At 37.0% G+C, this 22,148-nt stretch overlaps 1 protein-coding gene across 1 annotated transcript in view; it reads left to right on the top strand.

The window, feature by feature from the left end:
• The window catches only part of npy2rl (neuropeptide Y receptor Y2, like), a 41,361-nt gene extending 20,058 nt beyond the window's left edge, over positions 1-21,303 (top strand). Inside the window, exons 3-6 of the mRNA XM_023262475.3 lie at positions 237-369; positions 6,897-7,062; positions 10,792-10,945; positions 11,561-21,303. Coding sequence (XP_023118243.2) covers positions 237-369; positions 6,897-7,062; positions 10,792-10,945; positions 11,561-12,172 — 1,065 coding nt within the window. The 3' untranslated portion in view covers positions 12,173-21,303. The remainder of the gene's footprint in view (positions 1-236; positions 370-6,896; positions 7,063-10,791; positions 10,946-11,560) is intronic.
• Positions 21,304-22,148: the final 845 nt, after the last annotated feature.

Raw genomic sequence — 22,148 nt, forward strand, 5'->3', positions numbered from 1 at the left:
GGGTCCATAAAATGAAAAAAATGCCACTATTAGCACGTAATGTAGGCAGTTTTAACTAGAAGTACCTTCTACTGAAGAAATAATCCTCATTTCTGCTGGTTCTGGGTTCTTGCTTCTTACAAATCCCAATTTAAACTTTGGGTAGAATTGCTAACAATGCAGACTTTTCATAGATAATTCATAGTTGCGAGCTAGACTCCTCCTTTGTTTACTTTTGTTTGTTTGTTTGTTTTTAGGTGGTGCTGATCCTGGCCTACAGCACCATCATCGTGCTGGGGGTTCTGGGTAATTCTCTGGTCATCTACGTCATCTACCGCTTCAGGACGCTTCGCACCGTCACCAACTTCTTCATCGCCAACCTGGCCGTCGGTACGTTGACTCTGGTGGAGGTGTTTGTTCCTTGGCCTCGTTGTGGTCTGAGTTCTGTTCTGTACATGAATTTCTGTGATGTTAGAGCCTGAAAAGCTGGTGAAATATCGACTAAAAACTGTATTTTAGTAGAAACATGAATCCATCCATAAAGATGTGTGTGTGTGTCTATATATATATATATATATATATTTATATATATATGGAACTTTATAAAATGATGCGTTTTTTTGAAGTTTTTTTTAGACCATCTTTGTCTGATTTTGTACAAACCTGAAAATGGCTTCATGGCTGAGAATTTCTCTAAATTCACCAAAAAGTGTTGTGTAGACCTTATTTTTTGGCCACAGTGCACATATTTCTGAGAAACCTCAGCCTGGCAGTGACTTCAGTTCACATCAAGGGTTTCCAGTGCTGCTGCTGTGGTTTTATCCCTTTAATGGTTAATTAATGACAACATTTGCAGAGAACAAAACCCCCATCATTATAAAAGACCAAGCTGTGTGTTTTTAATGAGCTGCAGAACGTGTCGACCCCAAACATTTACCAGGATTTGGATAATAAGTGCAACAGAAGCCGACGTTTAACTGTCATCAGCTGCGACACATGGCAGGCGATCTCACCTCGGCTTTATTTATTGCTGCTGAATGAAAGTGTGAACAGATTCCTCCGTCTGTGCAGCGACGCTGATGATTCAGATGTTCAGAGACGCTGCAAGTGTTCAGAGCAACAGACTGGTCCAGAATCTGGTCTCTAGGAGGCAAAGACGGGCAGAAAACAATCAAACTAGCAGGATTCTCCCGTTTTAATTCCACAAAAAACACAACTGTGCCTCAATAAATGGTACAAAACACATTTCAATTCATTAAGCAGTGAAACAAATAGAGATGCAAATGAGCTCTTTTTGGGTGTTTCTTGCTGCTGTTTTATTTTCCCCTCACACAAAAGATGCAAAAATAACACAAAAACCTCAGAAAAGGACCCAACAGTCACACATAATGAAACAAAAAGACACATAAATGACAGAAAAGTCAAAAATAACAAACAAAAATCAAAATAATGAAAACAAATTACTCAAAAATGTCAGGAAAAAGTCTAAAAATTACACAAATACTCCACTAAAGTAATGCATTATGACACAAAAAGATGCAGAAAAGATGGTAAAGTCACAAATCACTGACCACAATCAATAAAGGTGCAAGAAATGACACAAAAGATAAAAAAAAATGACACAAAAATGTCAAAAAAGGTTTAAAAAATGAACAAATATTGTACAAAAGATGCAAAAATAGCACATATTGACACAATAAGATGCAGAAATGAGACCAAAGTCAAAAATGACTGAAAGGAATCACATAAAACATGAAAAAATGACACAAAATATGAAAACAATAATGCAGAAATGTCAGAAAACAATCTCAAAATTACACAAATAACAGACGGAAGATGCAAACAAACCCTAAAAATGACAGAAAAAGGTTTTAAAAAGTTACACAAAAATGACACACAGATGCAGAAATGACAGTAAAGTAACAAATGACTGGAAACAATCACAAAAAATGCAAAGAATGACACAAAAATGTCAGAAAACTATTTCATACTACACAAAAAGATGCAGATGCTTTTAGCTGGTTTCTGATGAGCAGTTTTCTATTTATTCTATTTATTCTCAGCCTGTCCTGGTTTGCTGCTCAACATCTTTCCGTTGTTTCAGACATAAAGCGTTTTCTGAGGATCACAGAAGCAGAAATTTGAGGTTTTTGTTGTTCTGTCGAGGCCTGAAAGCTTTTTTTCTCAGACGGAGGATCAGCCGAGCGAATCTGAGGAGCGACTGGTGGGATTGATGTGATGTGAAATGTTCAGGAAGGTAGAAGGACGACCAGCAGAACGTCGTCCGTTCAACTCCCTGAATCCAAACGGATCCAGCAGCAGCTCCGAGATCAGCAGAGACAAACAAAACCACAGCAAAACACACAGAAATAACATGCAGAGGCCAGAAAAGACAGAAAGGATGGAAAAAATGATGGAAAGACATCAAAATGACACATGATGACAAAAAAAGGCATTAAATGACACAAAAATGTCAGGAAAAGGTTGAAGAATAAAACAAAAACACAAAAATTACACAAAAGATGTATAAACAACACGCTACAACAATAAAAGATGCACTAAATGACACTAAAATGCAAAAATAATGCAAAAAATACACAAGAAGATTTTTTAAAAAACTACAAATGAAAGAAAAGTCAAAAATGACAGACACCAATCACAAGATGAAAAACTGACAGAAAAAGATGCAGAAACGACACAAAACTGACAGAGTACGGTCTAAAAAACCCAGAAAAACCCAGAAAACACACAAAAACAACACAAAAATGACAGAAAAGAGTATTGACGGAAAAACTTAAAACACAAAAAGATGCAAAACCGACAGAAAAATGCCAGAAAAAAGGTCTAAAAATGAAACAAAAACACCAAAATTACACAAAAGATGCAAAAAATACCCAAAAAATTGAAAAAAATAATAGAAAAACAAAAATGACACAAAATTATGATAAAATGACACAAAAGATGCAAAAAAATGACACAAAACAGTGAAATTAAATTAATCATAGGTGCAAAAACTGATACAAAAATTACACAAAAATGCAAAAAATAACACAAAAATTACACTGAAAGAGTTAAAAAAAAAATAGTAAATAAAATGACGGCACACATAAAAATGACACAAAAAGATACAAAAACCGACAAGAATGTCAGAAAAAAGTTTTAAAAATAAAACAAAAACACAAAAATTACCCAAAAGATGCAAAAAATAGTACATGATGACAAAAAGATGCATTAAATGACATAAAATGACACAAAACAATGAAGAAATGAGACACACAAACGTCACAGAAACACAAAAATGTCCAAAAAATATGAAAAAAACAGAGCACTCAAAAGAAATGTCTTAAAAGTCAACATGAAAAAACATAAAAATGAAAAAAAACATGAAAAAGTTACACAAGAAGACTTAAAGTTGACACAAAGATACAATGACGGTGAGAAAAGATGAAAAAACAACACAAAAACCTACTAAAATTAAAAATCACATTGAAAAAAGTCACAAAAGATGACAAACTGAATCATTTTGTGTCTCATATTGTTAATTTTCCATCACTTTTCTTCTCTTTATGCTGGTTTTGTTCCCTTGTGGTGGTTTTGTGTTTAAACTTGTTTATCTTTTTGTCTCTGTCTGGCTGTTTTTGTTCATTTTGTGTCACATTTGAGACATTCTATGTCTGATTTTCATCATTTAGTCTCTTTGTCTTTCATTTTTGTCCATATTTACATCTCATATTATCAGTTTTGTGTCTTCTGGGGGTCATTTTGCTTTTTTTGTTACAATTCTGGCCATTTTGTGTCAGATTTAGGACATTTTATTTCAGATTTTAGTCATTTGAATCTTTTTCCTCATTTTATCTGCTTGTGGTTGTTTCTTGTCTCTTTTGATCATTTTTTTTTGCCTCATACTGTTGATTTTCTTTCCCTTTGCTTCTCTTTATTCTTGTTTTTGTTCACTTCTGCTGGTTTTGTGTTCATTTTGTGTCTCTTCCTGGTTGTTTTTGGTCACATTTGGGACATTTAGTTTGATTTTGATGGTTTTTCTTGAAGATCTCTGGCAGGTTTTTGGTATTTCGAGGGTGTAGTTTTGATGAAAACATGTGATCTCATCCTTTTAAGGTTTCGAACTCCTTTTACAAATAAAAGGGAAGCAGTGAAATGAAACCAGACCTTCTCAGACCTGGTTGTGGATCCATCAGCGTCTGTAATGATTCTCCTCCAGCCTCCTCCCTCGATGCCTCGACTCTTCTCATGTGTTCGTCTCAAATTCTCTCTTTGGTTTTTCCATTTCTGCCTCATTTCATGCGGCTGATTCATATTTCTGTCTTTTCCCGTTGACTTTTTTTTGGCCTGAAGCTCCTCAGGAGGCAGGAAGCCAAAGTCTGGAGGCAACATGAGGCTGCTTGAGACACCGAGCAGCTTTTATTTCTGACGTGACGTGGCTCCGTGCCCCGACTGTAGGCTGAATCATCATGAAGCGACGGTTCGATGACCGCCGGGATGTTCAGGATGTCTGATGGAGGATTCCATCAAAACTAAAGCAGAACTGCAGGAATAAAGACGACAGGTCTTCCTTTTATGAATGTTCGTTAGGAAAAACAGTCGTGTGTTTTGGTTCTTTTATAGATTTATTCCAGGAAGATCAACTAAAAAATCAGTTAACCACAGAATCAGCAGTAATCAGGAGGTATAGAAGGAGTCATAGTAGCACTAATCAGGAGGTCTAGAAGGAGTCATAGTAGCACTAATCAGGAGGTATAGAAGGAGTCATAGTACCACTAATCAGGAGGTATAGAAGGAGTCATAGTACCACTAATCAGGAGGTATAGAAGGAGTCATAGTAGCACTAATCAAGAGGTCTAGAAGGAGTCATAGTACCACTAATCAGGAGGTATAGAAGGAGTCATAGTACCACTAATCAGGAGGTATAGAAGGAGTCATAGTAGCACTAATCAGGAGGTATAGAAGGAGTCATAGTAGCACTAATCAGGAGGTATAGAAGGAGTCATAGTACCACTAATCAGGAGGTATAGAAGGAGTCATAGTACCACTAATCAGGAGGTATAGAAGGAGTCATAGTACCACTAATCAGGAGGTATAGAAGGAGTCATAGTAGCACTAATCAGAACATCAACCTCTGTGGACGGAGGACAAGAACTAAACCTGGTTGCTGCTCAGAACTAAACTTCCAGATGAAAGTTTGCTGAAGAACATGAGAAGAAGCCTGATGGATGTTGGAGAACATTGTTTGGTCAGATGAAGATGAATTTACTTCTTTGGTGTGAACCTGACCAGGACTACCACAGTCTGCTCTTATTGGATACTCATTTGACCTATATTTTACCTATATTGCACATTTTGAGCTGTATTTGAACCATATTCCACAGATTATACATATTTATCATAGATTTTATCTATATTTTGTCTATATTGCATTAATTCCATCAATATTTCATAGATTTTAACTATATTTTTAACTATAATGTACAGATTTTACCTGTGTTTTTACCTTTATTGCAGATATTTTATGTATATGTATATTGCTCTTATTGTGCAGATTTTACATACATTTCACAATTTTTATCTATATTTTTTCCTATATTGCACATATTTTACCAATATTCTGTCTATATTGCATACATTCCAGCTATATTGTACAGATTTTATCAAGGTTTTTACCCTTATTGAATACTGATTTCACCAATATTTCGCATTTTATATCTATGTTTTTATCTATTTTGCACATATTTGATCTATATCGCACAGGTTTCATGTATATTTTTACCCTTGTTGCATAAACTGTATTTTTTTCACAGGGTTTCTATACATATTTTACCCATATTGCACATTTTTGAGCTATAATTTATCTATATTTCAGATTTTATGTGTATTTGCACAGATTGTAACTTTATTCTACATATTTGATCTGATTTTACCATTTATTGCACTAATTTTACCTATATAGCACAGATCTAATCTATATTTTATCTATATTGCACCGATTTTTATCTATATTTTTCAACTATAGTGCACAGATTTTACATATATTTTTGCTCTTATAGTACAGATTTTACATACATTTTACAGTTTTCATCTATTTTCCCCCTATATTGCACATATTTTACCAATATATTGTCTATATTGCATAAACTCTACCTACATTTCACAGATTTTGTCGATATTTTTTATCTATATTGCAAAAATGTATGTATAGTGCACACATTTTGCATATAATTTGACATTTTTTGCACAGATTTTACCAATATATCACAGATCTTACCTATATTTTATCAATTTTTCACATATTTTCTATATATTTTTACTCTTGTTGCACTTATTTTGTCTGTATTTCACATATTTTATGTATATTTCACATATGTTGTCTATTTTTTTTATCTATATTTCACATATTTAATGTTTTTTAACCTTATTGCACTGATTTTATCCATATTTCATGTTTTATATCTATATTTTGTCTATTTTGCACAGATTTGATCTGTATTTCACATTTTATATACATATTTTTCTATATTTCAAATATTTTATCTATATTTTTATCTATATTTCACCTTTTTTATGTATATTTTTATTTATATTGCACGTTTTATCTATATTTCACATTTAATATTTAGATTTGTATATATTTTGCACATATTCTACCTATATTTCATACATTTTCTGAATATTTCTACCTATATTAGACACGTTCTTCCTATTTTGCACAGATTCTTGTACTTGTAGAAGGATTTCTGTGTTTTGAAGAGTATAAATTGTGTCTAGATTGTATATTTTTGCATCTTTTGTCTATAAGTTGTGTATTAATTGTGTATGTTTTGTGTATAAATTGTGCGTTTAGTGTATTTAATGTGTTTTTCTGTGTCTAAATTGTATTTTTTGTGTGTTTTCTGTGTGTTTTCCAGCCGACCTGCTGGTCAACACGCTGTGCCTCCCCTTCACGCTGGTCTACACTCTGCAGGGCGAGTGGAAGTTTGGACGGACGCTGTGCTTCCTGCTTCCGTACGCTCAGGGCCTCGCCGTGCACGTTTCCACGGTGACGCTCAACGTCATTGCATTGGACCGCCACAGGTGGGCGGAGCTTGTTCTCCACCAATAGCAGCCATTTCAGATTTTTGGATTTAAATACTGTAAAAATGAAATAAAATCAAATACAAATCCTGGAAAATTAGTAAAATACTAATAATTATTCAGCATTTTTATTTCTTAACATTCACATTTTCTTTTTGAAATACCGGCAAATATCTGTAAAATTACATCTTTCTCATTAAAAATAGTAAAAACAGTCTCACAATATTACAAAACAATACATAGGATTTTTTTGTGAACTTCGTCTTTTTTCATCCTTTATTTTCAGTTTCTGGAGCCCAGCTGGATTACGACGCATTAAAAGTTCACTGTGACAAATCAGCTCCAAAAACAAAACAAAAAGTTGAACATCAGCGGTATGATGTGACCTGTTTACATGATTTCAACTCATGCTGGCGGATTATAAAGACCTGCAGGCTACTGTTCATCCCAAAAATAACAGAGTCAAACTTGAAGCGTCTTTAATTTACATATTCAGCTTCTGTTGTCATTATTTCTGTCTTTCGTCTCCGTCCGTCCGGGGACGTCGAATATTTCTGGCAGATGGTTCCTGACAAATTAAAAACATTTAAATATATTTAAAGATCTGAACATCTGCCTTCTTTGTTGTGTTGTGGAATAAACAGCAGGACATTAAAAAAAACGCACTTTCTATTTTTGTCACACAAACTCAAGACCAGGAAAGAACTAAAGCTTCTGTCTGCCTGTGAAGTTATAGATTTATTAAAGGTCTTCTGGAAACAAGACAAGATCTTCCAGGTCATAAATATACACACAGTAACATGAATCATTACTTTTGTTGATGTAGAAAGTTGTGTTCATCAAGTTTTCTTAGTTTTGTGGCTTCTTAACTTCTCCTGAGTGATTCCAGTCGACTACAGCTGCTGACTCTTCTGAGCCAGTTTAAATAGAACCCATTAGATCCACTCATATATCGCTTGTGGACAGAAACCAGAAGAACTGAACTGAGGTGAAAATGGACAAATTTAACCAAATATTAACATTGCTGTATGTATATCTTTGACCCAACAGAGTCAGCAGCTGTACTCGATTGCAATCACTCATGAGAAGTTAAGAGGCCACTAAGAAAATCTGATTAATACAACTTTCTACGTCATCAAAACTGGTAATTCAAGTTGCTGTATGTATGTAAACTGGATCAGAGGAGTCAGCAGCTGTAGTCGATTGTAGTCACTTGGAAGAAGTTAAGAGGTCATGAAACTAAGAAAACTTGATAATCACAACTTTCTACTTTGACAAAACTGATCATTCGAGTTGCGGTTTGTACATTTGTGATCCAACAGATGACCTTTAATAAATTGATCTGGACATATTTTAAAGGTAGCAGAACTCAAACTGTACAAAGATTCTCTTACCTACAATGTCCACTGCAGTAAATATGCAAAAATACATTTAGGAATCGCAGAAAAAAAATGCTCTTTATACCCTCAGAAGCTACATCCAAGGTTGCATCACAAACAGAACAGATAATTCAAGTCTTTTAATGAAGAAATTTAGCTCAACACAGTACTTCACCAGACTGAAATGAAGCAATTAAAGGCCGCAAAACCTCACAAGCGACGACTTTCCTGTCAGATTCTTGGACTGATGTGGTGATACGACGCTCTGGATGTAATGTGGCATTAATGAGTCAACACATTTAGCATGATGAGCTGCTTCATTAAGGAATCATTATTCTGGATGCTGAAAAACTGCAGCAGTTATGACAGCAGACAGAATTAAATCTGTCAAGAATGAAAATGACTCGCTGTGTAAAATGATGAAAACCGTCAATCAGGATGTTTAAGTGTTTGTGTCGTTGCTTCTTCGAGTTGAATTAATGTGTTTTTTCTGTGAACTGCAGATGGAGCTTTAATGTAGGATCCAGGAGTTTATTTCAAACACACCGACCAGAACCGTCCAGATACTTTCTTGTGAACATTCAGTCCGGCTTCCTCTCAGGTTTCTGCATCAGCGGCGACTGTCAGAGCTAAAAGCTTCTTTTTCATTTCGTCTGAACAACAGCAAACAGGCAGAAAACCACAGAGACCCATTTGGCTCGACCAGATCCACTCTGAAGCAGCTTCTGATTTCATAAAAACAAGCTAGAGAGGAAGTCAGAGCTGTTCCCAGGGATGTTTGTGAATCTAGACAGCCTATTGATGTTCAGGACATTTGAAAGGAAGGAAACAATGTGAAGAAAATGGTTGTTTCCACAGAAAACAAATTAGAGAGGAAATTAAAACAAACTGGATCAATGAAACACAAAAAAATACATAAATATGACAAATAAGAGCCACAAAACAACAAAAAAACAAGACAAGACAGGTGCAAAATGACCCAAATGACACACAAAATGATAAAAACAAGGCAAAAAAATTTAACAAAACAGCAAAAAACAAGACAAACTGACAGAAAATGACCCAAACTAAACACAAAATGATGAAACAGAGAAAAAAAGCGAGACAAAGCAACACAAATGACACATTAAAATGACAAGAAAGAGACAAAAAACAACAAAAAACTGAACAGTTGCATGACAATACAAGACAGACAGCAAAAAACAGACACAAAACAACCCAAATGAGACACAAAATGATGAAAACAACGCAACAAAATCAACAAACTAGCAAAAAACAAGGCAAATTGACAGAAATGAGACAGAAAACAACAATAAACCGGCGCAAAACAACTCAAATTAGACACAAAATGATAAAAATAAGACTAAACATCACAAATGTGACACAAAGCAAGAGGAGGCCAAAAACAGACTGAGAAGAAAGTCTCAGAATATGTCAGAATGATAGAAACCTGGAAATTTGCTCAAAATGATTGAAAACAATGTCTAAAACGTCTTCAAAATTGGTCAAAATAGCTAAAATGTCTGTAATTGTTTTTTTTTTAAACAAATGTCTTAAATGATTTTAACTTGTTTGAAAAACTGTCCTAAATGTCTCAGAATTTATCAGAATGACTGAAACCTGGAAATGTGTACAAAATGACTGAGAAAATTGTCTAAAATGGCTCAGATTTTTCCAGTGTAATTAAAAAAAATATCCTGAATGCCTGAAAATTTGTCAAAAGTGACTTAAACTTGTCAAAATAATTGAAAGAAATTGTCCAAAATGATTAAAAATTTGTTAGAATGACTGAAACCTGGAAACTTGCCCAAATTAGTGATAAAATTGTCTAAGAATGGCTCAAATTTCTCCAATGTAACTGAAAAATTGTCGAAAATGACTGAATTTCTTAAAACATGGCGGAAACCCAGAAAGGTGTCCAAAATGATTGAAAAAAATGTCCAACATGACTCAAAACTTAAAACTTTAAAATAAAACTAAATTAAATTGTGATATTTCATCAAAACCACTTCATTGTCTCATTGAAAAAACTCTGCAATAACTGAACTTTTTTCACCAGATTATATATAAAAAAGGAAAGAATTCTAAGCTCCAATGTGCCACTATGAATCAGTTGTCATGTGATCAAAGGAAACAAGCGTGAAAGCAAATCAAAAACATACGTAGTTAAATATACACCTCAAGAAACTTTGGAAAAAGTTGGATATGCTGGTTCTAAAGCAAAAATAATACCTAGAAAACTGCTGCTTGGGGTTTAAAAGACGCTTCGTCAGTGATCCACTACAAGGTGTGTTGGTCTTGTACATACATGCGGCTGACGTCAGGCGTGTTGTGTTGTCATGTGTTTCAGGTGCATCGTGTATCACCTGGACACCCGGATGCGTAAAGACGTTTGTTTCGGGGTGATCGCGTGGACCTGGGTGTTGAGCGCCGTCCTCGCCAGCCCTCTGGCCATCTTCAGAGAGTACGGTTCCTTCACATTGGAGCCCGGATACACCATACAAGTATTTATATTTACTATTATTAACGTGAAAAAATATTTGCCCCCCCCCAACAGAAATCTTCTGTTTTTGCATATTTGTCACATCAAAATGTTCCAGATAATCAAACTAATATTTATATTTATTGAATATTATACAGATACAACTCCGAACCCATGATGATTTATTGAAGGTTTGTTGAAAACCTACTGTGGTGCTTTTGTATGGCAGCCTAAAGTTTCTAATGACTCTTGTAACTTGTAATTTAATCTTTGTCATAAAAAAACAAGTGTTTTAGTTCTTTCATTGATTTATTAAATGTCTTCTGGAAATATGACACGATCTGTTGAATTTTTTTTCCTGTATCGTGTGTGACATTCGTTAGTACCTTAGTATAACTGCCAGCACTACTTTTTACTGTTGTTGTTCTAACCTCATTTTAGCTCATTTATTTCAGTAACTGCAGTGATAGACTTAGATTTGATTGCTTTTTACTTTCACGCAATGCAATTATTATGTTTTGTTATTGTTTTTTTCTGATTAATTTCTGGCACAAGAATTTCTGTTGGGGTTAATAAAATCAACATGAAATTATCCTGAAAATGTCTAAGCTAACTGCCCCTTTCCGTTTGGTTGCAGGTGTGCACGGAGAAGTGGCCCGGTAAAAGCACCGACGGCACTGTCTACAGCATCTCCATGTTGATCCTGCAGTACTTCCTGCCGCTGTCCATCATCTCCTTCGCCTACGCCCGGATCTGGTCCAAACTTCGTGGCCACGTCAGCCCAGCGGAGAGCGGTGGCGGCAGCAGCAGCGCCGGCTCCGAGCGCCACCGCCGCCGGCGCAAAACCACCAAGATGCTGGTGACCATGGTGGTGGTGTTCGCCGTGAGCTGGCTGCCGTTCCACGCCTTCCAGCTGGCCACCGACATCGACAGCACGGTGCTGGACATGCGCGACTTCCGCCTGCTCTACACCATCTTCCACGTGATCGCCATGTGCTCCACCTTCGCCAACCCGCTGCTGTACGGCTGGATGAACCGCAACTACCGCGCAGCCTTCCTCGCCGTCTTCAAGTGCGGCAGTGGGGAGCGGGGGAGGGGCAGCCGGCTGGACAGCATCCACCCGGTTGGCGGTGTTAGGGCAGGAGGAGGAGGATGTGGTGGAGGAGGAGGAGGAGGAGGGAGGGCGAAGAAGATCGTCTTGGAAACGCAGGATGTGTTGTCCGCACACCTGAACGCCACCGACGTTTGAGGAATGTGAGGCCGATGTGACAAAGATGGAGGAGCTGAAGCGTCTTTGTCGGGAAATCTTTTGTCCCAAAGACGACAAAAGAGTCAGGAAGAAGAATTTCATCACGGTGACAGAAAATAGGAAGTGAGAGGGAGCCGGCGTTGGAGATGAAAGAGTTTTTTGGGAGCCAACTTGGGGATTAGAAGAAGAAGAAGAGCTGCTGAATGACTCAAAGTCCGACCTCATCGAGGCGAAGGAGGACGTTTTATCAGCATGAAGGATTCGATCTGGTCGATTCAATTTTCCGAGACGCTTGATGGCGATGGAAAAAAAAAACTGGATGAGAAACCTCCCAATCTTGTCAAAATAGGGCTTTTACTCTGTCTTCATTTCATACGTGAAGCATTTAGCTCATACATTTAACCCAGAGTGGCTTATAAAGGATTGCTGGTTGTGTTGTCGGAGGCCGCTGTTAAAGGAATGAAGGAGTAGCCAAAAAATATATACGTACATGGAAATATATATATATAAGAAAAACGGGATTGTCGGAGGGTGCATGATGTAAGCTTTGTGAAATCTCAGACGGAATGAAAATGTGTGTTTAACATTGATTATGTTGAGAACAGAAAAAACAAGACATTAAGACGGGGAAGTGGGTGAAAGTGAGACGATTCAGATTCCTTTTGTCGGTAGATGAAGGACGGAACGGAGAGCGAAGGGATGAAAGACGAGGGCAGGAGGAAACTGCGACGAAGGGGTCGGTGGGAGGACGGAAAAGAGGGAAATGTGGGATAATGAGGCGGCATGTGAAAGCAAAAGAACTGCAACAGAGGGAAGATCCTCAACCAACACATGAATGTTGATCAGGATTTTTTATTTAATTCATTTTGACCCCTCTTTTTTTTAACACAAAGTCTCGCCGTGACTTCAGTTCTGCTCGTCTTCGTTATTTTAAACTCCTTGTGCTGAAGAAGTGCTTTGTTTCATGTGTCGCCCTTTGATTCAAGCGTCATTACTGAAGCTAACCGGCGGTAAAATGGCATTAAAGCGTCATCGGTTGCTGCAATTCATAAAGCTTATTACGGGGACAGGAAATTCCAATCTGATTCTGAAAGTGAAAACCTTTTATTCACCATTAAATATTTGGTGAACGAAGGGAATCCTGAATTCAACACCTTGTAAGACTTTTTTCAGATCTTAAAACCACTGAAAGCTCTAAACGGTTGCACGTCTTTGTCTAATTTTACTCCGATTTTGAAACTGTTTGCATCTTGTGAAGGTTTTGTGACGGAAGGCAAAGCTCTCAATCAGTTGACATTTCAGCCCAAACCCATAGTCTGGAGATCTTGGTCATTACTAAAACAGCGAGCTTCCAAAATGTTCAGTTCAAGGAGCTCAGACATCCAAAAAGTCACTGCTCCTTCGCCTCGTAAAAATCCAACTCGAGGTGGTTCGGGCATCTGATTTGTGTCTCCAGTGGTGTTTAGTTTATTCATTTATTTTCTGAAGGGACAATTAAACATAATGGCATCAGAGCTAGCTAGCTGCTAAATTGCATCTGTTGTCCCTGCAATCACACAATAAACACACTTCATAAAACAATGCAGCACTAAAGAGTAAAAACAATAAATAAAAGATCTGAATTAGTGCAAACTTCTGCCAGATCTTGAAGCTAGTTTCAAACATTGCAAAGGGAATGGAATTTGATCGAAACATCAACTGGGTTGGAGGGTTATATATCTCATCTGACCAGAAACGCCTCAAGCACTGCTGAGTGGAGGGACGCCTGGAAAACAGATGTTATAAAGGAGAGAGTTAGCATTAAAAGAAGCTAAAATAGAAATCTATGGGAGAATTCAGTGATGGAAAAATTGGTGATTGTGTGTGATAAACATCAAGTATAAAAAACACTTTTCAAACTTTATTTTGAGGCAAATGTTCATAGCTGTTATGACTCTTTCTGCATTCATTTAAACAGGAGTCTGGTCACTAAAGTAACTACCAAGTGGCGAGATTTGCCTTCAAGGACTTTGTTTCCGTCAACTTTACATTTATTGTTTTGTCCAACACTTGTCCAAGAAGCATCAGTTCCCTGTTTGAGTTTATAAACCGTAAAAGCTCGCTAAATGTTTCACTCAACAACACGACTGCCTTAAAGCTGCATTCTCTCCAACAGCCAGCAGGGAGCGACTCCTCTAGGAGAATTCTTCTTCTTTTTGTTTGATCTGTAAGTTCAGTTTTTCTAATAAGTTTGTGGTCTCAGTTGCTTGTTTCAAGTCTGCTTCAACGCAACTTAGTGTCATTTTAGTAAATTACGGCTCCATTTAAAGAAAAATAAATGATACAGTGAAACTGCGATGTTAGCAAATTACAAACTCCACAAAACCAATGTCAAGGAAGCTGCTTTATTTTATTTTTTTAGTTTTTTGCAGGTTCTGGTCAAAAAAATGGTTAATTTTAATTGAATTTTGGTACTTTTCATTCGAATGGATGCAAAGAGCGAGACTGAGTAATGCGTTGAATTAAATCTGTGTGGCATATTTCATAATCCTGAATCAAAAGAGGACAATAAAATAATATAGAGCAGTTGTGAAACAAGTGAAATCAAAGCAGAGCATTATTTGGGTTTGGACTATTGTACCCAATATATGGAGGTTCCTAAAACTTAAAGAGTGATAATAAAACATAATGTCTTTAAAACTAAGCGGCACTGAGACGATGTTTGCTGTACCTTCACCTTTTTTAGTTTTCCTGGACAAATGTTTAAAACGGCATCTGATCCATCAGTGTTCAGGTATGTTTGTTTATAAAAAAAAGAAAACACGCAACCATTTTTAAAGTTTTGTTTGAAAGACATTTGACATCCAAAAGTGTCAAAGACTTCCCTGGAAAGAGTTTCTAAGGGGGTGGACTGGCAGATGGTTTGAGATTATTCAAATTCAGGTAAATAAATTAGTTTTGCTCTTTTGTTTGGCAGTGGCATAATTATAGTTATGACTGAACTAATACAACAGTGACGAGGAAATGGGAAGCATCAGGGTGGACAGTTGGGGTCTGTGGTTAATGCTGCCAAATGAATTCAGGATTTTAAGCTTATATTTGGTTGAGTTGGTTGAATTCTTTCTGTTTTTGCAGCTTCTGGCTGTAATTTTAGCAGGTCTTTGTAGGTGTTGAGGTGGCGTTTTGGCTTCGGATGGCTAATCAGTTGAAATAAACCAGAATTATCCTATTAGAAAGTGTTCACAGACTTGGTTGCTGGACTTGAAATGGACATTTTAAAAGAAAAGGTGCTGCAGAAGGAGCCGCTTACGTTTTCACAACAGTTTCGTGGTGTTGCGCTGGCTTCTCTCTAACTCCACACCGACTGATTGACTTTTTGAGGCGTCTTTTGGAGCTCTGGTCATCACACTGATGTAGCCGTGACAACGTGAGTCTGCAGCCCGAAGGCATAAAACACATTTGAGGAGTTAAATGGGCGGCAATGATTGAGTGCTTTTATGCAAATGCCAGCGAGCTCCGAGCGGGTTGCTGCCAACGCTTCATCCCACTCTGCAGATCCAGTGAGCTGCCAATAAAATGAAAAAAAGCCTGTTTACTGCTTGTAAAGTCCAGTGTTGGTGCAGTTTTGGCGATAGAGATCAGCGCAGAACACATAGCTGTCGGCGTTAGATTGGCTGTGGATATTTCACAATCTGGCAAGCCAAAAGCTGCTCATTAATGGCTTATCTGTTCTAACTAGTGCCTTAAGGGCTTCTCCTCTGCTTTTTTCTTGAGTTTCTGAATTTCAATTGGGCTCCAAGTTCAGATATTTCCATGCAACTGGTTCCAATCTGGGTTCCTTTTGTATTAATTCATAGTGAATCATCAAATTCTCCAAAATGAACCACTGAAACAACCCAGAATGTCATTATGAAGGAATCTGAAATGAGTCTTTATTGAAATATCACATCCATTGCCATTGAATAAATTTCTAACCTTTATCAAATCCAATGTTCTTCTCACACGAGGACCTTTTTTGAAAGCTCGGATGTTGCAAGAGTTTGTGATGACTTTTCATGTGTTCCAACTGGTAGCACGTCCTGATCTTTTCACTCTGCCTCTATATTTCCTACATTACCTGCTCGATATCATGCTAAACGGTTAGCCTTGGTGGCTTCTAGACTGAAGGAAGCGTTTGAGGATTCATGTAGCTCATTATTTAGTCAGAAGTAAGTCAAAACATGTTTTATATTTTAGATTCTTTGCTTTGATTCCTGCTTTGCACACTCTTGGCATTCTCTGGATGAGCTTCATGAGGTAGTCACCTGAAATTGTTTTCCAACAGTCTTGAAGGAGTTCCAGAGATGCTGAGCACTTGTTGGCCCAAACAAATCTCCTCTGCTTGTTGCTTTTTTCTTAGTAGTGGTTTCGTAGCAGCTACTTGACCATAAAGACCGGATTGGCCTGATGGTCCCAACCCCATCAAGAAGACAAGAAATGCCACAAATTAGCGCTGACAAGGCACACCTGTGAAGTGAAAACCATTTCAGGAGACTACCTCATGAAGCTCACTGAGAGAATGCCAAGAGTGTTCAAAGCTGTCATCAAAGCAAAGGGTAGCTATTTTGAAGAATCTAAAATATAAACATGTTCAGAGTAATTTCACAATTGTTTGTTTGCTACATAATTCCATATATCTTGCTTCATAGCTTTGATGTATTCAATGAGAATCTACAATGTAAAAAGTAGTAAAAATGAAGACAAAGCATTGAATGAGAAGGTCTGTCCAAACTTTTGACAGCCACTAGTTGGTTTCATAAGTGCTACACCAACAGCTCCACTTTCCATTGCGAGACTATTGGGTTTTCCATTTTTTACAAAAAAAACATTCTTAACTTCTGCCCAGCAAATTAATTCTTCAGTCGCCAAAAGTTGTTTCATTATGAGTTTCGACTTTATTTGCCTAATTGTAATTACAACTCTCAGTTCCCCCCCAGGCAGGAGCTGCATAATAGTAATATTAATCTGTTCCTTCACACAATGTCCTGAATGAACAACAGAGATATGAGCAAGAAAAAATGAATAAAACTATGTTGTAAGAGGGGATCAGGCACCCTGCAGATAAAATCCTTCTTTTTCAGGGCTTAGATTCAGTGTCCCTCATGTCTTTCATTCTTCAAATCCCTCAATAAGTGGATTCTCGCTCTGTTTGAGCTGCATCAATCACCGTCTCTTTCAATCCCACAATCCCTCTGTTCCCACCCACTGGACCCGTTTAGCCTCGTTTCAGCTCCTCGTCTGCCTCCTCTGTCCTCGTTGTCTACGAATGCATGCCTACAAAAAATAAATATATGAGGTTTTTTTTAAAAAAGCAAGAAATGGATGACGAGAAGAAAAAACTCACGAGAAACGCCTGCTTTATTTTGCTCTGAATAAGTGCTGAGTCACAAAATAGCACCGACACAAACTATGCCTCTGAAACCACGTTTTCACAGATCTGTTGAGGGATTTCATTTCAAAAGAGCCGAGATATTTTTGTAAGAAAAAAAAGGAACATAAAATTCCACCACAGTGTGCTTTAGTTCAGTGACAGGAGTTAAAATCAGTTCACTTGATTTCATTTCGATGTTTTTGTAGCCGAGTTTTGAACAGCGTTACATTCAGATGGAGGTTCAGGAAGACGCTTGTTCTGGATCCCCAAAGCAAAGTTGAACTATGTCATCGTCCAGCCTTAAGAGTAAATTTGGGAATAGAAAACAACATATATTTTGAAGACCACAGTTCTGGACTACTTTGAGGCTTGGATGGACATGAAATAGTCCTGGTTGATTCATGAGTACAAAGGGCACGGATATTTAAGAAATAATGAAGCCAGCTACAACTTCCTAAGTTCATGTCAAGTCAGAAGTTTTAACACAAGACTCACTACTTTCACTAGTTTTCAACTCACAAGCAGCGTCTGCATCAACACTGCATGATCACCTAAGAGTTTAAGATCCACAAATAGAGACCTCACGTCAGCCAAAGTCCTTCGTTGAATAAAAATGACAAATAAATTGAATGTATAATGCTTTGAGGTGGAAGAAAGAGAAGGAGTTTTCTATTATTCTGAGTTATGAGGAAGAAATGCGTCGTTTCTTTATGTAGTGATGATTCAACCAGGAGAGTTTCGTCCTGATTCAAGCTGTAAAAGTGATCCAACTCCTTGGGATTTTCAACCAACAGTGAACTGGTTCAAATGCGCTTTTCAACCTAAAATACGTTAGTCTGGATTTGGTTTGCTGAAAACATTAGATCACTGTGAGAACCAGGCTGAAGAGGAATGACACTCATTAAAACAAAAAAAACCAAACTGATGAAGAAGTGCATTGTCTGATCTGCAACTTTTTGAGTCAATATGGAAAATATGACTTTCAGCAGAAGCTCAAGTAGCTTCACTTTAAAAGGCACACTGTAGAACTTGTTGAAGAGTTGATATAAAAAATAGTTCTGTGGGCCACAAGTGTAACTGTAACTGAGCCGGTTCTTTGTTGGTCAAAAAAATCTCACAAAACAGTGGCATCATAAAAATTAACAGGGCTTTTACTCACAGAATAACCATAAACAAAGGAACAAGCTGATTTATTTGCTAGCATGATTGCTAACCTGCTAGTTAGCTATAGGGTCAGGGTTTAAACTAGCACTCGGGGACCAAACAAGGTGATGTCAAACTATTTATGAACTGCCGCTTTAAATGCTCCAGGTGTCTGTTTTAATGATTTAAATCCATCTTTTTCTCTGATGTTCTTTTGGAAAAAGAATTATCTCCTCGCAGATCATGTTGTGACGTATTCTGACGAGGGTTGTGATAGGAGGCCACAGATGCTGCTCGACCTTTCTCAAAGATGAATGTAAACCGCTTTGTAACGTGGCTGTGATGTTGTATATTGTATAATTGTGTGTAGATATAACTGTAACCAAGCACAAACTGTTGGGCTTTACCTGTGTCCAACTACAGATGTACTATTCTCAAGCACAAACGAGCCTCTGGCCTCTTTCTTACTGCATGAATGTTCATGGATGTGTGTACAGTACAGACTGCATAACCGAAAACTGAAACCTGTGATTATAAAGTAGATGTTTTTTTAGTTATACAGCAACCAGCAACAAAACAGACTGTTGTATAAGATAAGAAGAATTTAAAAATCCGAGAAACTACTCAATATGATCTATATTAGACATGTACACTACAGTTCAAAAGTTTGGGGTCACTTAGAAATGTCCTTATTTTTGAAAGAAAAGCATTTTTTTTCAATGAAGATACCATTAAATGAATGATAAATCCAGTGTAGACATTGTTAATGTGGTAAATGACTATTTTAGCTGGAAACAGCTGATTTTTAATGGAATATCTCCATAGAGGTACAGAGGAACATTTCCAGCAACCATCACTCCTGTGTTCTAATGCTACATTGTGTTAGCTAATGGTGATGAAAGGCTCATTGATGATTAGAAAACCCTTATGCAGTTATGTTAGCACATGGATAAAAGTGTGAGTTTTCATGGAAAACATGAAATTGTCTGGGTGACCCTAAACTTTTGAACAATAGTGTACATTCAGGAAGACAAACGGCAACAGAAATGCAAACAAATGTCAATAAATCCATTAAATTGAAAAATAAACTTAAATTGATAAAAATAAGAATTAGAATTAACATTTTTATTAACTGAATTAAATAGAAAATGAATAAAACAGTTTCTGTCTCATCACCAAATGTAAGATCAGAGAAGAAACTCTTACAACTCTTAAACTTATGAAGAAATATTTAAACATAATGTTAAATGTTAACCCAGGTCACATTGTTAAGGTGTTTGAATGTTCAAGAAATAAATAAGTTCAAGGACCTTTCCGACTTTGTATGCATCTTGCACACAGACTGAGCTCTCAAGTTTGGTTTGTCTTCCAACTGAAGCACAAGATAAATACAGATTTAACAGCTTATTTATCTCTAAGTCCCCAAGACGCCAGACTTAACGTACGTTTTGTTTCATTACCATCTTATCATTTGAATATCTCGAAAACAAAACATTTATCCTGTTTAGTAGTTTCAACACAGATGTTCTACTGTCTCTCTTTGTTCAGTTAAACATGCCCCCGTGGTTTTAATTGACTCATTTTTACAATTACTTTGCATAATTTTGACACCAAACAACATCAGTGATACATCAAAACTACAGTTCTCTTGAATTTGATGTCGCCTTGTTGTGTTTTTGTAGATAAATGTATTCAAAATGTGTTCAGTGATGCATTAAACTCTCATTTATCATCAACACAAGGTCATAATTTAAAGTTTTGGGTGCATCCTATTCTGTCTTTGGCATCACTGAGCAGTTAAAAATCATAATTTAACATAAGCCAATGCCATGTGACTCAACACAAATCTAGTTTTCTAAGACTAGAATGAACCAAAGCCCAGAGTCATGCTATTTAGTTTGAATCATAACATTAAAATTTCAATTCCCGTATGTGAGAATACAATCAGCAGTAAAAATATAACCATACAATTTTTAGAATTTTCTGTTTGAGGACACATTTTTTCAAATTAAAATTAAAATATACCCCAGCCACACAGATTTTCAGAAATCACAAATATATCGTTTTCTGCGTTTGTGCATTTTTAGTGCAATAGATATGGTAGAAATTGTCTTTATTAGATAATATGGAAAAACACATTTAGACTTAACGTACAGATCATAGTCGAATTCCATAACAAACTAGTTTGTCATCAAAAACATTGGCTTCTGTTATGTGATTACGCTTAAAAAAACAAACACCAGAAAAATGCACAGACAGATGACATATAAATGAGACAAAAAGACAAAAGTGCATTTTCTATTATTTTTTTTACCTCTGAAAGCCACAAATGAGAATTACAAAACAACAGTGGAGGTGTATTCTGGAGTCAGTTTCTGCAAAGATATTCACGTTTGTAGCATCTTATTTCTTTACTTTTTTTCCATCAGTCAGTTTGTCCTCTTGGTCAGCAGTAACAGCAGCTAAATATCTAGCTTCTACTGCTGAGAAAAAGATCACATTAGCATGGATTAGCAACCCTGTTACTGTGATTAGAGTAGGGTTAGCAAACAACACAGAAAACATGGAATAAAAATGGTACCACTGATGTGGAAGCTGAGCCAATCAAGCCTTTGATAGTTTATTACCTATTATTGATGGATATGAAGCAGAAAACTGTAAAGGAGAAGGTTTATTTTTCAAATTTATAGAAGCCCAAATATCCTCCAATTCCGGAATGGCACATGTAGTAAATGTCAGATTTGCATTATGAAGTTGTCATTATTCGACAACAGCTGAAACCTGCTCTGGTTTGTACGAGTCAGACGCTGGTGAAACAGTAAAAGTGAAGGTTGCTGTAGAGCTGAAGCCGAAGATGCTGATGAAGCAGCTTCATCTGTGACGTCAGGACTCACTTCAATGTCGTCTAAACTGAGCGGTGACTCATCCACTCGACACTTTTCCCCCCACAAGAGCGTTGGAGTGACGGACGGCAAACCTGAGCGTCTTCCTCGTATCCGCAGAGGTACGCCGCTGAATTAATTGAAGGAGCGTTCAGGCATGACGCAAGAAATGAAACTGGCTTAGCGGCTTGTCGTGTCGCAGCCTCACAGAGCAGGATTACCTCTTCTGAGGTTTGGGTATTTGAAGAAGGAGGGAAAACGTGAACAGAAATGTTGATCCAGTAAGGCGACATCTGCAGTACACAACAGAGGCCAGTTCACCGCTGTGTAGTGTTTCATTTTTCAGTGATTCAAAATTGAACTCGCATTAACAAGATTCCTTTAAAGTTGTACAGCAGAATATGTGCTCTGATGTAAAATTAAAGACTAACAGTTTACATTTACTCTATTAAAAATACAGGCCCCACAGTAGGAGCTGTCATTCTTTTACAGACACTTTTATTTTTCAGTTGCTTTTTGCTGGAGGGGTTATGTTGGACTACCTTGGTCTTCAAAATTCAGG

The sequence above is a fragment of the Amphiprion ocellaris genome, chromosome 23 (assembly GCF_022539595.1).
Source record: "Amphiprion ocellaris isolate individual 3 ecotype Okinawa chromosome 23, ASM2253959v1, whole genome shotgun sequence".
NCBI lineage: Eukaryota > Metazoa > Chordata > Actinopteri > Pomacentridae > Amphiprion > Amphiprion ocellaris.